Raw genomic sequence first — 17,282 nt, forward strand, 5'->3', positions numbered from 1 at the left:
TAATCCTCCCTGAGCGACGCACGACCGCCGGCGCGTGTCAGTGCGGCGCACGCACTGATGCGGGTGTGTTGCTTTGGAGTGCACCAGCCACGGCTTAACCCTCTGAGCCCCGACCGTGCCCGTGAGCACGGGCCTAATCTTTGCCAAGCTGCTGTGTGCAGCTCACAGCACCAAATCCCCTTCTGCAAGCTGCAGTAGGTGCCCCTTCATCTCCAGATTGCGGGCGGGGGGCGCCGGGGGGCGCAACCCGCAACTAGCAGGATAGAAACCGGATAGACCGCTGCCTGGTTGGGTTTCTAATTCCCAAAAGCCCCTTGCAGTACCGCGCGAGACCGCAAAAACACTTCCGCCCGCGTCCAATCAGGTCAATACACCAGAACTGACGCCCATGCGATAGCCAAGCCCCATAAGATGCGAAAATGCAAAGTTTGAAGGAGCACCGCGGAGATCATGTGCTTCAGCAGTGCGCACGCGTGTATGTGTGCTCAATTACACATACATGATTTTACCGTTGCTATGTTTGAATGGTCGCGGTGGATGCAGCCGGTCCCAGCCCAAATCCTGTAGTTGATGCAGACCGCAAAAGCAGTCTTGCTGCACCTCAATCCATGGCACCATGCGTGGGTTAATGATGCCTCTTCGGCGCTTATATGTTAGTAGAACCTCAAAACAAACTTTTTTGTGCCCTTGGCCGGCTGAAGGCTGTGTGCAGACGACGCAGGCGGGGCATGTTTGTCACTGGTGCGCAGGGTGACTGGGTGTGCCCAGACGGTGCTGCAGAGCCTGTAGCCGGATTTATGCTCCTCAAAAGATAATAATACCACCATCTATGTATTCGAGTGCTATGGAGCACAATTGGACGACGGCTGCTCTCAAGCTGGGGTGCAGCGCAACTGCCTGCATCACCCGCGCTGTCGCCGCACAAATTCGATGTCTGCAACGTACACAGTGCACACTATATCGTTGAGTAACTTGTAAAAGATCCCTTATCGCGCGCGCCGCGCTGCTAAGCATTGTTACGCTTCGGTGCGCTGTCACGACTCGGATCAATGTCGCTGCTCTCCTCACGCGGATGATATGTTGTGAGATCGCGTTGAAGGATATATATAGACGTAATATAACTAATACAAGGCGGCCGCACGCCACCGCTTCCCATGCAAGCTGCTCTGGGTGGTGCACCCATCAGAATTAGCGTGTGAGGCCGGGGCCCAAAGGGTTAAGGAGCGAGCTCACCGGCTCTTTTTCTGCGGCACCGCCAGCTGAGTGTTGCGGTGGACGCGATGACCCCCACAATGCGAGCCAATTGCGTGCAGCTTGGGGCCTTACCAGGATACATCGCCCACCAATCTTTAGGCTTGTATGGCTGGCCCCTCGCGCTGTGGTCATCCCAGGAAGCGCTGTGTGCAGGTGATGCTAGCTTTTGAGTCCGACGCACCTCATGACGCCCGGCATCACCCTTCATACGGCACCGTCCGTGTTCGTGCGTTCTCCTCAAATGGCGCGTCGCACAGCGCTTGCTGCAAAAGTGTAGGCCGCGCGCCTCACACTACGCCAGCGGCCCCAGGCGCGGCGTGCGGTGGCCAAGAAGTGACGAGGCGATGCCGGGGTGACCCGCAAGTGCGTGGCTGTGGCCATGGCGGTGCCATGGAGTGAGCCGCCAACCCCTCCGATTGTCGCAAAGCCTGCACAATAAACAACCTACGTGCTTTTTATTCGGTGTTATAGGCCTCACATACGGTATATCGCTCAAATTTGCGCTGTAGGCGACGTGAGCAACGCTGCGCCGTTGTCGCAGAAGGTGAGCGTGCGATACGCAAAAGATGATTTTATGTCCCTCAAATAAATATTGAGCCTGACCGCACTGCTGCTCGAAATTCGATGGTGACAGGTGGTCGCCAGCCACGCGTCTTTCTGCGTGGTATCTGCGTGGCTGGGGACCAATTTGTTAGTAAAATTGCAGTTTGTTTCGGCTTATTGTGGTCGCGACCGCGCCGACGCTGGCAGGGTTCTGGGTGCACGCCATCATTGCGCCATTGGCACAACGCGGCGTCGGCCACCTTGCACAACAGGCACACGCGTCCAGCGACATTTGAGCCATGGCCCCAGCAGCACGGAGCTTGCGTGCGCCAATCGGCCCGCGCGGACTTCGGCCGCCGCCGCCGTTGCCGCTGCTGCTGCTTGGCCTGGTGGCCATCGGGGCGGCGACAGCAGGTGGGCACGCCAGTGGCTGGCAGCGAGGCTGAGAAGCATTGACCATGGGGGCGAGGAGCGACGCTCGCATCCGAGCTGAATCATCAACCACCCAGCGGTCTTGCCTTTTGGGGTCGCATTCAGCTCTGCCGTCTGGTGCAATCGGTCGCGACATACACACGCACGCCGCCCCACCCATCTGCAACACGTCACCCCCCAGTGCTCATCACGCCGTCTCCTCTCAGCTCACCATCCCGAATACACCCCTGCCTCACTGCCTTGCTTTGGAACCCAGGCGCCGCGCCGGTTCCCTCTGCAATCGTAAAAAGGCCTGCCACTGGCCCCACCAGCATCGCCGCCCAGCAACAGCAAGGCGCGCCCCAGGCCGCAGTGGGGCCCGCCCGCCTCTTTGTGGACCGATTCAACATCCGCCCTAGGAGCCCCGCCGGCGGCGGCCCGCTGACCATCGACATCACCGTGAAGAACTTCGGCGGCGACAAGTCCCCCGCGGTCAACCTGCAGGTGTGCGGGCGCCAGCGCGCGGCGCGTGCACTCGCCCAGGCCCATGCGCCGTGGGCGAGAACGCCCACCTCCACTGCCGCCTTGCGCGCGCCGGCACTACTGCGACCCGCGCAGCGGAGGCGCCGCGCGACTCGAGCTCTCTTGAAGACCAGCCAGCCCCCTGGTTGATTTTCGTGATCTCGAAAGCGCGCCGAATTGATCGTTTCGTGTTGGTTGGTGCCCCACACTCGCGTCATCCCATGCTCTCGCAGGTGTGGGTCGACCAGCCCGCCTTCCAGGCTTGCGGGGCCACCGGCGACCTGACACTGCGCGTGCCACCGATTCCAGGGGGCGGCGAGCGGATCATCAAAGTGCGCAAGCTCAAGGCGCCGCAGGGCGCAGGGGAGCGCGTGCTCCGCGCCTTCGTGGACAGCGACTGCAAGCTCAACCCCATCCCGTTCCTTACCCAGGTAACAACCACCCATGCGCGGGTGATTTTCATCTGCACAGTCGCCGCAGCAATCGCCATTGCAATGCCGAACCTCTCCTTGGCAATACGTGTTCATGTCGCAACCGCGGGGGTGCATGGCGCGGTGTGTGGAGTGGCAGATAGAGGCCCGTCGCGCGATCACGCTTCAAAAGTCGTCCCCTCTTGCCGCAGTTTGCTAACCCCTACACCGTCACTGCGGTCCCGGTGTCCAGACTCAGCCTCGCCGGGGTTGACTGGGCCAAGAACGGCAGGTGTGGTGCTGTACGCATCTGTGCAGCTGCATGGGTTGCTGCTGGCTGGGGCGTGAGTGAAGAACCAGCACCATACATGCCGGCCTCTATCTAGTCAACCCTAAACATTTCTTAGTGCACCAGCAAGGTACTGCGACCACAAGGGACTGCCTGCGGTTGTCGCCCATGCCAGGGGGCCTGAGGGAGAGACCGCAAGCGTGCAGCACAGCATACCCTGAATCGATCATTCCCCCCTCCTCCTCATCCATCCACAAACCCCCACCCCAGGTACGAGGGCGTGTTCTGGTTCAACGCGGTGCTGCCGTCCAAGACCTTCGGCATCCGGTTTGATGTTGAGAACGAAGGCAGCCTCGATGCCAAGGTGGGGGTCATCAAGTTTTTCCAGGTGGCAGCGTCCCCCGGCTTCAATTCGCTCAATTTCTCGTGCGGCGCCACGGCCGAGTTTGCAACTTCAAAGTTCAAGTCCGTCGTGGTAAAACCGGACGGCAAGTTCAAGACCGTTGTCGTCAAGGGGCTCCGCGCACCCGCGACTCCTGGGTGGAGGACGCTGGCGGGCGCTCTCGACGCAGGTGGGCGCCCGCGCTCCAGCGTGTGCTGCCCCGCGTGTGCTGATGTGCACGTGTCCTGCGCTTGTGCTGTACCGCCTTTTGTAGGCGCTATTCTGCTGTAGTGTGCCCGGACTGCTGGTCGCAATCAGCGGCGGCTGCTTGCTGAGCGAGGTTGATTTGTGGGCAAGCAATCATTCAAGCAACGCATGGCCGGCTGGTGTGTGTGAAGGGTGCATGCTTTGGCGTCGCTGTCGCATCCACTCGCGAGCAAGGGCGGGTCGCATGGAGACAGTGAATTAGATGTTTTCAGCAAAGCAGGGTGATGGCAGCCCCCAAGTTGCGCACCTTGCAAGCCTGGAACCACCACAATCCAAAAAAATTGGTGGCTGCAATGCGTCGGGTTTGTCCCACAGCAGCTGCCACGCCAGTCCGGCGTCCCAAAAGTCAGCCATATTGACACACACACGCACCCTTGGTTCCACACATGCACGCCACGCGCACGCACCCCGCACCCCGCACCCGTGCATCCTGACGGCCGCTCCTCGCTGCACGCGCCCCGCACGGCTGGACGGCCCGCCACCGCAGACTGCGGGTCGACAAAGGCCCTCACTACAGCCGACACGATTTTCTACCAAGACTACTTGGTGCTGGCCGAGCCCCTGCCGGAATGGCGCGTCACGACCATCGTCACAACCAAGCCCGACAACACACTCGTTTTCAAGGTCACAATCCAAAACGTGGGGCTCGGACCCGGCGCGCCCGGCGTCGTGTCTGTGGCCCCTGACACCACAGCTCTGCAGTCGGCGCAGGTCAGCTGCAACACATCCTCCACCGCCGGCTTTGTGTCGGCCCCTGCGGTGACGACGCCGCTGCAGGTTGGCAAGAGCGTCACCGTCACCATATCAGGCGTGCCGGCGCCGGCGAAGAGCTTGCCCCCGATTGAGCGCGAGGGCACCGTGCTCGTCGACAGCAAGTGCCAGACGGTGGAGATAAGCGAGGCAGTCAGTGGCAGAGACCTGAACGGTCCTGCCCTCGGGCCAAACCTGTCATACGCCAAGTACAAGATTTGACAAGGAACCTGCGTATACTGCCGTCGGCAAGCAAGAAAGACGGTGTTGGCAACGATGAGCACTGAAGATTGTGATGCCCAACTTGCTTTCGCGTTTGGGCTTACACGCGACGCGCCGGTTGCACACGCACGTGCCGTGAAGCGTGGGCTCCCGCTCGGCCAAGTGCCTCTCGTTGTAGGCTTCACTTGAAACGCACGCTCATCAGCAGCCACAGCGCACTGGCTTTCACATCAAGATTTACTGTGCATCAAAAACCACGCAAAGCCACCCAGCTGTCGGGCTTTCTTGCCCTTCCTGCCGAACCTGGCATGCACCTGTATGCATTTCCCGTGCTTTGGCTGCGTGCCGCCAACTCTGGCACATGTCCCGAGTCGCTCTTGACGGATGGAGCGCTTCCTACCAATGCTGGGCCCCAGCATTGTGGTCTCACATACATCCACAGATGGTGTCACACTTAGTGACCAAACAACAGGCACACCTACCTCATCCGGCTGACTCACGACACCACCGCATGACGAATTTGTCCATCAACCATGCAGATGTATGCATGCATGGTATGCACGCTTGGCACCCATTTTCAGTGCCTTATGTTTCAAAGCCTGCACGACGCACCCACTGTCCCCCTCATGCACCATTGAACAGCTCTTGCTTGTCAGCCTTGATGCGTTGCATGGATGTGCCCATACCATGCGTCTATCCTGAGTACTAGATTGCTCCTGTGTGTGCCACGACACGGGCAAGCAACAAGACGAGTGGCTTTGTTTTCATGACATAGTTATGCAACTCATGCAACTGCAATTGCGGTGTGCCGTCCACGGCACTGCTGCGAGAACGGAAGCCACGGCAACGCAGGCATTGCCAACCCTGCATGCAAGGAGAACAGTCGTGATTGACCACCTGATGCATGCGCACCATTGGTGAGTAATGGCATGGCGTGAGTAATAGATCTGTGACAGCGCACAAAATGTTCTACGCCAAACAACCACAGGTGTGGCGGCAGTGACGACTGTATGCATGCATGAGAGGGACGACGCAGTGGGAGGGGGTGGCCCCCGGCCAACCAGACGGGTGGCGGCCCCATGCTAGACAGCACAGTTGCCCCGGGCTGCATGCCGATTGTGCCCACACAATACGCGGCTGATTCGCATAACCTTCAAGCAGTTGCCACCCGCTACCAGGGCCAGTGACTCTTTGTTGGTTGTGCCATGCTTGTATGGGCCGGCGCTCGACGGCCTCTACCTGTGCCACTTCACCGGCGCAATTCACGCAATCCTGAACCCTGTGAATGCTATGAGCTGGCGTTTGTTGTTACGCGCACAGAAAACCAGACGTGGAACGCAACTAGCCAGTACTATCGCACAGTACGTATGAGTACAACAAGTGGCAAAGCACGCACAGCGGCGCACGCAACGCGCGACGCGCGCCCGGCCGCGCCGCACGTGTGGAGTGCCGCCGACGTCACAGCCACTGCCGCCCCACCGCGCGGCCAAACTGCAGCAGGATCGCCCGCCGCTGCCGCTCGGCCTCCTCGCGCGCCCGCCGCAGCTCGTCGATCACGAGTTGCCTCTCCGCCTTGTAAGCCCTGCGCGCCTCTTCGGCAGACCCCGCGCCGGCCACACATGCGCCATCTGCGGCGACCCCCGGCCGCCACGCCGCGTAGCCGCCGCGCGGCTGCCAAACGGCCCCGCCGCCGCCGCCCCAAGCGGCGCCGGCAAGAGGCATGGCCGGCGCACCGCTGCCCTGGCCAGGATTGGGAGGTCGGGTCCAATATTCCGGGCTGCCAGGAGAGGGCGGCTCGGGTGAGGTGTCGCCATGTGGGGCGGCTGGGTGCAGCAAGGGACGGCCGTAGAGCGCCGACACGCCCGCAGCCGCGGAGGCCTGGAGCGCTTGCGACTGCTGCTGCTGCTGCTGCTGCTGCTGCTGCTGCTGCTGCTGCTGCTGCTGCTGCTGCTGCTGCTGCTGCAAAGCCGCTCCCTCCCCACCAGCATAATGGTCCGCTGCTGCGGCTGGCGCTGTTGCGGCGCCATCGCCGCCGCCGCCGCGTGGCTGCAGCAGAAGCCCGATTGGGATTGCTGTCAAGTGCTGACTGGGGGAGGCGGGGAGGGCGCCTGGGCCGGGGGTCTGTGCGGCCCTGTAAGCGCTGATCTGGGCCAGCTGGGGGTGCGCCATCAGCTGACTCATGGTCAACCCTGAGGGGGTGAAAGGACGGGCAGAGGGGACAAACGATTTTTGATTGGCAAGGGGGTGTGACTTTTGTTGTTGAGGGATGCTTCTAGTGTTGGACAGCCGTGGTCTCTGGTCAACGGAGCTGCTTTGTCGAGGTCAGGGGGCGCATCGAGCTTGCGCCCCCTGACATGGGGACTCCGCGGCAGCTATCCGGGTTCATGGGGAATTCAAATGGAGGCCCCCTAACACGGCCCCGCCTCAGCCCCGCTGCCCGCCCACCTGGCCGCAGCGGCGCCCCCCCGCCGCCCCGCTGCTTCAGCGAGCCGCCGCCGCCTGCTGCCGCCCGCGTCGCGTCCTGTAGCGGCGGCGCCCCCGCCTCCGGCGAGCCTCCTCTGCCCCTCGCGCCTTCGAGCCGCCCCCGCGCCCGCCACCTTGCCCACGCCTCGGGCAGCGCCGCCTCCACCGCTGCCTCAATACCTCGGAAGTACGCGTCCGTCCGAGGATTTGCGCCCTTTGCTATCAGATCGTCGTGGGCCGCGTAGGCCGCTGACGTCATCGCCTGGTCGGAGCCGAACCAGGGGTTGAGGCGCGCCCAGGAGACGGCAGTGGGGTCGGGCTGCTGCTCTTGCTGCTGCTGCTGCTGCTGCTGCTGCTGCTGCTGCTGCTGCTGCTGCTGCTGCTCCTGCTGCTGCTGCTGCTGCTGCTGCTGCTGCTGCTGCTGCTGCTGGTTGGGGTGGGACGGCGAGGTCTGCCCACTGCTTCTCGTCTGCCCCCCAGCCGCCTCAAGGCCCGCTGCTCCTGCAACGCCGCGTCCCGCTGCGGCCACCAGAGGCAGGGCAACCGCGCCGCTGCCGCCGCCTGGCGAGGCTTGATGCCCGGCCGTGACGGCGCCGCCGTGATGCAGCAGCAGCTGGGAGCTGCCCAGCTGGAACGCGGCCTCCATCGCTGCCAGCTCGGGGAAGCTTGAGAGGGGCAGGTCATCCACTCTCCTCTGGTTCCCCACCAGCCCCGCAAACGCGCCGGCAGGCGCCGTCTGAAGCCCTCGCGTCCTGCCACCCGGCGGCAGCAGGGGCCACGCTGTCGCGCCCGCCCAGCCGCCGGGCGGCGGCGGAGACGTGGGCGGCATCGGCGGCTGCGGCGGCGGTGCGCCGAGGAGGGGCGCAAACGCGGACGCGCCGACCCATGCCGGCTGCCGCCGCGGCAGCAGCGGCGACCCGGGGCCGCCGCCCGTCCGGGCCGGCGGTGCGGCGCCGAGCAGAGGGGACGCGCGGCCGTTGCTGCCCCAAGAGGCGCCCGCCGGCGCCGCCGCCGGCCCGCGGCGGCGCTGTCCGGTGCCCTGGCGGGAGGGGCCCGGGCTGGTGCAGAGCGGGGAGGGGCCGCGGCGGGCGGGGCTGCCGGGCAGGGGGCTGGACGCGCCGCTGGCAGCGGGCAGGGAGGCGGAGAGGCTGGCTGGGGCACCCACGAGAAGACCTGCCGGCTGGGGTTGTTGCTGGAAGGAGGGAGGGGGCGCAGAGCAGATATGTTTCCATGTGTGAGGGGGCAACCGGCGCGTGGGCAAGCGTGTGTGCGCGCACACACACTGGGGGCGATTGTTGGGTGCGTGCGGCACCTAATGTGGTAGGGAAAGTGGTGGCCGTGGCCCGTGTGGTGGGGGCAAGTGCCCCGCCCGGGCAGATGCTTTGGCCCTGATCAATGGACATGTGCACGCGTGCGCACGCACGCACGCACAGGCTTGATCAATGCTATCACGTCTGCGTACATGTACAATAGCACACATTCAAGCACGCACATACACGTGCTCCCCCCATCACACATAACCATGCACCCACGCACACACAAACACAAACCACCAAGTAAGCCACAAACAGCAAGCGCTCACCACCCTGCGCCGCCCGCTGCTCGTCGTCGCCCGCGCTCTCCGCGCGCCCGCAGCGCCGCCGCCACAGCCCGCCTGGTCGCCCGTCGGCGCGGAACCGGCGACGCCCATCCGCAGCGCATCCTGCAAAGGCCGGCGTGTGGAGACAGTGAAATCGAAGCATGGCAGCGAAACGGCAGGGAACGGGGTGACATCTGCGAATTGCACTCCCCAGCCAGCATTCCTTCATATGTGCACACACACACACACACACACACACACACACACACACACACACACACACGCATGCACACGCATGCACACACACGCATGCACACACACACACACACACACGCATGCACACACACACACACACGCATGCACACACACACACACACGCATGCACACACACACACACACACATGCACACACACACACACACATTGGACAGGATTCAATGCCAGCAACCCAACACAAGCTTCACAGGGGTTCAGCAACAGGTGGCCAAAACATCACAGCGACACGTCGTGTGCATGGAGGTGCGGCTCAAGGGCGGGGCCCCACCTGGACGAGCGTCGGCGGCAGCGACTGCAGGACCGCGCTGACGTCAGCGCCCGGCTGCCCGACCGCAAGCAGCGCGCCGGCCAGCGAGCGGATGTCGGCGCGGAGCGCCCTGATGGTGCCGCGCAGCTCGAGCACAAATTGGTCCTGCGGGGGGTGGACAAAAACGCCACATGTGGCAAACAGGGACCCTGAAAAGCCACATTCTACGCACGCAGGTTTGAGCGTTTGTTTGTTTTGGCATGGCGCGGCGGGGATTGGCCGATGCGGGCAGTAGCGCCGAGCGGGCGACGACGCCAGACTCCTGCGCCGCGCAACGCAGTGGGCTACGAGCCGGACCTGGCTCGCAGCGCTTTTCCAGAGCAAGCCTTGAAAACACCCCCCCAGGGACCCCCCCCCCACTGCTCCCTTAACCAGGGAGACAGCCCGTCTCTCCGACTTCCGGCCACCAACCGACCTCCGGATCGATGCTGACCACGGGCTCCCCCTGCACCCGCAGAGCCATCCCTGCAAAGTGCAGCGTGTTGGCACTCTCCTCAGCCTGCCGCCGCAGCGGCGCGAGGCAGGCGACCATGAGCGCGCGCCCGCTGCCCCGCAGGCCGTCCCACAGCAGCTGTGTCAGCCGCGCGTCCCGGAATGGCACGTGGGAGTGGCCCTGGCGCCCGCCGCCGCCCGCCATCGCGCACAGGACCTGGCGTGGAGTGGATAATAGTTGACAGCCGGCGCGCAGGGTTGGTTTCGGGAGCAGGCGGCGTGCAGGGAGGCGGGGCGTGCGGGCGGGCGGGTGCGGGTCTCGGCAAGGCGGCGTCGCAGCAAATCCTGGCCAATTTGGAATTGTGCTGAACCAAAAGGCCCCTGAAAACCCAACCCTTGCCTTGCTGGCCATACAGCCCTGTTGTGCACCCCAGGCCCATGTTGCACCCTGCTCCCCTGTCCTGCCTGCCTAAACGGTTCTCCTGCCCCCCCCCCACATTTTCGCAACGGGAAATGCAAGCTCAATGCTAAGAAAACATTAGACACCTCCCATCGCGCCCACCTGGCCCAGCGTGAACAGCGATTTGTTGATCGCCCCTGTCTCACGCAGCGCGTCCCTGCCGCCGCCTGGCGCCCCGCCGGCCCCGCCGCCGAAGCCGCCGCCGCCCCCGCCGCCGCCGCCGCCAGCGGTATAGCCGCCCCCGCTCCCGGTCTCCCGCAGCCGTTCGGATCCCGCGAGATCCACGAGCACCAGCTTGCCGCAGCGCCGCACGCCGCGGCCGCGCGCGCCCGCACCGGACCGGTCCTCGCTCCGCACCTGGCGTGGCGGCGGCGGCGGCGAGGGGGAGGGGGAAGCGGTGGGGGGTGGCGGATGTGGCGCGCACGCGTGCGTGCTCCGAGGCGCATGCACTTTGGATGGAAAGTGGGAGGCGGGGAGGGAGGGCTTTTGCAGCAAGCGCGCAATGACAGGCCGTTGGCGGGGCTTTGCGAATAGTATGGATCCTGGGCAGTTAAGCAACTAGGAGTTGGCGAGACAGGCGGCGCGACGCAAAGCCTGCAAGCAAATGGAAATCGTGTGGGATGGAGCTATAGAACAATTGTTTGATGAGCAGGCAAGCTGCAAAGCGGGATGCAGGGTGATTTCAGCATTGCAAACCGCCCATGTACTCATGTCCACCTGCCACCTATCCCGCACCCTGGGTGCAGGAATTCTCACCGTGAACGTCATGAGGCAGTGGCTGCGGCTGGACGCCGCGTTGAGGCGGTGCGCGCGCGTGTGGCGCCACGACAGCGCCGCTGCCATCGCGCCCAGCGCCTCCTGGCCGCTTGCGACCCGCCGCTGCGTCAGGCCGGCGACGTAAAAGGCCTCGGTCCGCGGGTCCTGCCTCACCTGACAGACAGGAAAATGGTGGTTTTGAAGCATGAGTGTGTCCCACATGAATGGGCGGCGGCCAGTCAGTGTTCAAGTGCAAACCATCGTTTTTGGTGACACGTGCATGCGTCATCGATGCCATGCAGGCACGCGGCCTTCCACGGGCCCCCACCACCCGGGCCCCCAAATAACCGCACCTGCATCGGGCGCTGCTGCTGCTGCCTGTCCGCCGCCAGTAGGTCGGCCACTGCTTCGTTGTATACTTCACAGCAGGACGCCTCGATCTCATGATCAGCATCCGCCGCCCTCTCCGCCGCCATGCTGCAAATTGGTTGAGACAGGCCGGCGATGGAGAAAGCAGGCAGTACAAAAAGTGAAGAAAATGAAGTCAAACACAGCCAGCGTCTGAAGGCACGAGCATGCCAGCAGACAGCATGAGTACATGAAGAGGCAGCGTTTGGCATCGTAGGCAGGGTCAGGCAGGCAGAATGGGCCCTCCACTCGCCTGAAGAGCGACCGGATGCAGCGCGGCAGCAGCCCGTCCTCCTCAGTGACTAATGATGTGGTGACATCATCTGCCTGCTGCTGCTGCTGCTGCTGCTGCTGGCTGCTGCCCGCTGCCAACCCCTGCAGCCCCAAGCGCGGCCCGATGATTGTGTGGGTCTTGCCGCTGCCGGTCTGACCAAACGCAAAGACTGTGGCGCTATACCTGCGGGGTCACCGGCGACGCACGCGTGGTGGATGGACAAGGGGGACGGCCAAAGGCGTGTGAACCATTGTACATGTCATCATCGGCCGCGCCTGTCGAAGCAGCTGCCCTGCAGAGCCATCCATCAAGGCACTGAACATTTCCTCAGCTTCCGACCACGCAGCTTCCAACCAGTGGCAATGGCGAGCCAGGCGCTCCGCCCTCCCCTCCCTGTCTGCCCCGCAGCTTCTCACCCGTCCAGGGCAGCTTCCACCAGCTCCTCCACCCCGCAGAGATCGTACAGCTGGGCCTGCACGCGCGCAGTGAGAAGGCCAGCGCGCCGGGCGCAGGGCGGGCGGTAAATACCGAGGCTTCTTGAAGCAAAGTGCCCCGAGCTCTCGTCCAGCTTCAAACGCATGTGTCGCCCCCGCCCCGAGGCGCGCCGCAGCGGGTGGGCGCGCAATCCACCCGAGCCGCCGCCCCCGCTGCGAGGGCGCGTAGTAGCATCAATGGCAGCTCAATAAACGCCTGTCGTGCTCGCAAACCTCGCCTGCAGCCATCACCTGCGTGGTCGCGCCCGCCAGGCATGCGTCAAACTCATACAGGCGAGCGTCCGCCGCCCCCGCGGCGCCGGACCCCCTCCGCTCGCGGTGGCCGGACGCAGGGGCCGAGGCGGCGTGAGGGGACGGGAGCTGGGGCTTGGCGCCCTCGCGCTCTGGCAGCAGCACCTGTTTTGGAGGGCCGCGGCGGAGGGCGCTGCTTTGGTGAGGAGAAATTGACGTGGCAAAGCCCGGCCGCCACCGCCTTGCTGCTGCGACGAGGCGGCGGTTGTTGATGCTGCGCTGCGTCCGCAGCGTTTTCGGGTCCTCGTTGCAGGGTGCAGCCCTTGACGCATTCTGCGTCAAGATTACAAAAAACGACCAATCCACGGCGCTCTCTGGACCTCCGGGTGGCAAGCAGACGCCGCCACAATCCGCTGCCTGGGCGGCGACTGCCGCCGCGGCCGCCCGCACCTGGACTTTGGTGCCGTCGGGCGCACACGTCACCGCGACGTCACCCAGGCTCTCGTGCGGCAGCACTGGCCGCACGCGCACCACCACCTGCGCCCCCCGTCAGCAGGTGCGGCCGGTTTTCTTGATTGCGCTGCATGCTGCATGTGCGTCGTGATGTGAGCGGCAATCGCGGCCGCAGGGTTGCAGGCGCGAGCGACGGCGCTGCTGGCAAAGAGACGGTCAAGCGCAACACTGGAAGGGGTTGCCGCAGTTTTGCGCTCACCTGGATGCGGCAGGGCTGCGCCTCCTCCTCCCCCTGCTGTTCCTCCATTCGGGGCGCGCGCCGCTGCGGCGCCGCTGGGCCTCACTGATGCGCGCGCACGCTGCAGCCCACCGGCGCCCCGGCAGCAGCAGAAGCAGCAGCGGTGCACAGCAGTGCGCCGTGCGGGTTGTGGTGCGACGTCTGCGCACTCGCCCGAGCCCAAGCTTAAGATATCAAAGAAAAATAAGTTGCGTGCTCAAATAGCTTGACGAGTTTATGATAGGAAATGCATCGGTGCCGAGCTGGCTGATGCGCAACCTGCCTCGGTTGACCGCGTTTGACCCGTTGGTCCGTACTATAAATCAAGAGAAAGGTCGTAGTTTGAATGGTACATCTCGCGCGCAGGGTCCTTGCTGCTTTGCGCTGAGTTCTCAGTCTCGCCATCAAACGATCAAGATTCATCACTGTTTGCGCTACTGGTACGTGGAAACTGTGTGCTAAATGATTTACCATTTTTTTAGTAGTCGCTGTTGATGTGCTGAGCAGCGGCACCACAGCCACGGCGTGCGATCGACTTGCCCCTCGACGCATTTGCTTGCGTGGTTGCAGGTAGGACTGCATGCCGCTTCGCTTAATCAAAAGTCTCGTGCTTCAGACTTGATGCGCAGATGATTCTCACAACATGTTGAGCGCGGCTTGCACAACCATGTGTGTGAATCGCTTGAGATAGGTATGCTGACTAAGCACGTGCATGAAGTGACGCGGGATGGAGCCTCCGTCGTCTGAGACACACCAGATACGCACCTGCTCGCATCCAGAGCGGCCTAACCACGGGTTGCAATGTTGACCATGTTTCAGTCTTATATGCAGCCGGCTCAATGAATGTCTCTGACCTGAAGGAGCTGAGCTACAACCGCGGCGTCCCTGTACAATGCTGGCCGCACCAGTGCGGCGCGTACCTGCCGGCCCCAAACAGCGCGGCGCGTGGAAAGTGTCCCGCCCCATCTGACCGTCCTGTTGCGCCCAAAGCTGGAAAACAACAATTGCGGGCGGTCCCTCGACAGCACACGCCCCGTGATCAAGAGTGGTGCTGCACATAATGCCCTCAACGGCCCATCAAGCCAATCTAGACAACACATGACCTGTCAGAATGGCACACATTGCCTGCTTTTTGCAGTGGGTCCGTCGTATCAGTGTGAGGGCCGGATGGTTTCAAGCCAAGGCAGGCAGCGCCATGAGTGTGCCAGCGCAGTCAAAAAACCCTCAGCCCTCGGTCACCAGTATAAACCTCACAGACCACCTAGCCTGGGCGACAAAGCACTCTAATGGTGGAAAATCATGCGGCCTGCCTGTCATGAAACGAATATAAGCAGCTGCAGCACTTTGCCAACTAACGGCAGGCTGTGTTGGCATTCTTGCTGCGCCGCAGTTGTTCCTGTTGTGCCTGTCTGTCCGTCCGTTACCAGCATTCACAAAACATGCAATTACCTGTGCAGCAGCACTCCAAGGGCTTCTGCTTGGAGAACAGCGCACAAGTGCGTCACCGCTGACATCAGGACGTGTCACCAGGGTGCCAGGTGCAGCTGTGGCTGGCTCATTTAGGGACTATTAGCGCGATAAATGATCTATCACTGCTTCAAAACTTTCCCGAACCAGCCGTTGAGCCGTTCAAGCTCGCAAGTCTACCCTTGTTCGATCTCGCATCAGACTCGGGACGCTCTCGACCTCGATCCGCCACCAGTCACCATGGGACTCGGCCACAAGATCAAGGCAAGCGCATGAATGCCCTTCATGCAGCCCTCTATCGCCGCTACACAGCCGCTCAGCCCTGCCCTCATCCGACCCCCCACCACCATCCCAACACGCCCGCCCTCCTTCCCAGGAAGCCGTGACTCCTGGCCGCCACACCGAGCGCCACGGCACGGTGATTCAACGCAATCTTATGATGGGAACCCGCGCCGCGCGCAATCCAGCCATCCATGCGGCGCGCGCAATCACGTCCGAGGATAGCGACTCCCGTTTGCATCCGCGATGACTCAGCCGGCAGGACCCGCCTTGTCCCAGCGGCCCGGCTCGCGCGCTCGGCAGAAACGCGAGCGCCCGCATGAGCTGCAATGCGCCTGGGGCGCCAGTCCGGCCTCTTTGCTCCCCGAGGCCTGCGGGGCTGCTGGGCGAGAGCATTGCGGATCTGCTGGGGCCAATTGAGTGCAAAAGCGTGCTGCCCTCCATACCATCCACCCCTCACTTCGAAGATCCGCCCCTGTGCTGGGATTGGTCCCTTACGTTCTGGTCCCGCCGAACCTGGACCGCTTTACCACCCTCTTGCACCTCCCCCCACCGAGCCCCAAACAACCTCGCACACCTCCTCCTGGATTGTGATGTATGGCCGTGATCGGCGAGGTCGCGAGATCCTCATAGCCTGTCAAAACCTCCCGAAACCTCCCACACGCAGGAGCCCGGCTACACCCCTACCGCCGCCGCCATGACGGGTGAGGACTGCTGTGGAGATAATGGAGGGTTTGCCGCCTTGCTGTATGCACCGTTGTGCATGCAGCATGTGGCCACGCACCCGCAGCCCGGAGCGGGCATCGCCCCTCGGGCTGAATGGCGCAAAGCACGCTGGCCCCATCCGCGCGCGATGCACGTCTGCGCGCCTTTGCGCATCGCGCCTGCCAGGGCGCATGCGCGCATGGCCGCCAACCCCATTCACCAAACCGCAAATCGGGCAGCCGCGCATGCGCTGCCTAATCTGCACAGCTTGCCTCCCTGACGTTTGGCTGCTTCTGGTACACATCCGCTCTAACTGCCTGCGGACTCGTTGGCCCTCATCTGCATCATGCACTGATTATTACTACCCCCTCCAGGCGAGCCTGGCGTTGCGGTTGAGCACGAGCGTGTGCGCGTGGAGGGCGGGCCCATGGCCGGCCCCGAGGGTCTGGGCGCTGCCGGCACGGGCATGGGCGCCGGCGCCGGCGCCGGAGCCGGCCTGGGTGGTGGCGCGCCGCTGGCCGCGGGCGTCGGCGCGGGGATGGGCCCCGGCGAGGGCCTCGCGGCGCACGAGGGGGTTGGCGAGAGGGCCGCGCACGCGGCAGAGCGCGCGGCGGGCCGCGCCGAGGCGGCCGTCGGCCCGGAGGTGCGGAGTAGGGGGGAGAAGTCAGGGAGGCGCGAATTCGGGTCCTTTCCCGCCTCCGGCTTCCCTACCTGTCAGTTCTGGGTGAAGCTCACGCGCGCATGATTTGGGAGTGGCTTGTTGTCATCAAGATTTTTGTGACCGGATCAACTGCTTGCCTCGCGGCTGTCCATTCGTCACCTGCCTGTCACCACGTATCCCAAAGCAGGTGACGCGGGGTGGCTACCCGTTCGTTCGCACCTCCTGGCATCCGTTTAGTGACGCTGCCAGACAGGCACCCATGAAACCCCACCGCATATACACACTCCTACCACCAATAAGCACTCTCAGCCCTTCGCTTGCTGCCCCCGTTGCGCCTTGAGCTTTGTTTTGTCGCAGCCACTAGTAGTGCTGCCCACCCTGAGCCCCACAGCACCCCTTTGATACATTTTCACCTGAACGGCCCCCCTCAAACACCCTCGCCCCCGGGGCCCTGCGAAACCAAGGTGTGTGGCCGTGAGGAGTTTGCCCAGGTGGAGGACCGCCCCATCGTCAAGGAGCGCGTGGAGAGGTGCGCTGGGAGCGACGCACACCCGCCTGCTGCCGCCTGCCTGCCAGCACGCCGCCGTCCTCACCCATCCAAACTTTTGCATCGCACCCCTTCCTTGTCGAGGTCCCCGCATATCTTTCACCTCACATCTGCCTCCACCACTTCCTTACGCAAACCCCGAGACCTCCACCCCACAAGCAACC

The 17,282-nt window shown here is 63.5% G+C and overlaps 3 protein-coding genes across 3 annotated transcripts; 2 read left to right on the plus strand and 1 right to left on the minus strand.

Annotated features, from left to right (window-relative positions):
- Positions 1-2,096: 2,096 nt before the first annotated feature.
- On the plus strand, positions 2,097-5,050 carry MNEG_6473 (hypothetical protein; the record flags this gene model as incomplete). The annotated part of the gene is made up of 6 exons (XM_014045051.1): positions 2,097-2,211; positions 2,486-2,712; positions 2,964-3,161; positions 3,353-3,432; positions 3,700-4,001; positions 4,566-5,050. 6 exons carry the CDS (start codon positions 2,097-2,099, stop codon positions 5,048-5,050), a joined length of 1,407 nt encoding a protein of 468 aa, XP_013900505.1.
- Positions 5,051-6,508: 1,458 nt separating this feature from the next.
- Positions 6,509-13,489, minus strand: MNEG_6474 (Kinesin-like protein KIF17; the record flags this gene model as incomplete). Its single annotated transcript, XM_014045052.1, has 13 exons — positions 6,509-7,239; positions 7,496-8,705; positions 9,096-9,215; positions 9,636-9,779; positions 10,090-10,323; positions 10,669-10,923; positions 11,323-11,496; positions 11,676-11,799; positions 11,996-12,187; positions 12,421-12,476; positions 12,730-12,894; positions 13,180-13,266; positions 13,442-13,489. The coding sequence occupies 13 exons, from the start codon at positions 13,487-13,489 to the stop codon at positions 6,509-6,511; spliced, it is 3,540 nt and encodes a 1,179-aa protein (XP_013900506.1).
- A 1,409-nt stretch (positions 13,490-14,898) lies between these two features.
- On the plus strand, positions 14,899-16,655 carry MNEG_6475 (hypothetical protein; the record flags this gene model as incomplete). The annotated part of the gene is made up of 5 exons (XM_014045053.1): positions 14,899-14,955; positions 15,303-15,344; positions 15,873-15,909; positions 16,285-16,553; positions 16,629-16,655. 5 exons carry the CDS (start codon positions 14,899-14,901, stop codon positions 16,653-16,655), a joined length of 432 nt encoding a protein of 143 aa, XP_013900507.1.
- Between the last annotated feature and the right edge of the window lie 627 nt (positions 16,656-17,282).

This window comes from Monoraphidium neglectum, assembly GCF_000611645.1.
Source record: "Monoraphidium neglectum strain SAG 48.87 unplaced genomic scaffold scaffold01053, whole genome shotgun sequence".
NCBI classification, from domain to species: Eukaryota; Viridiplantae; Chlorophyta; class Chlorophyceae; order Sphaeropleales; family Selenastraceae; genus Monoraphidium; species Monoraphidium neglectum.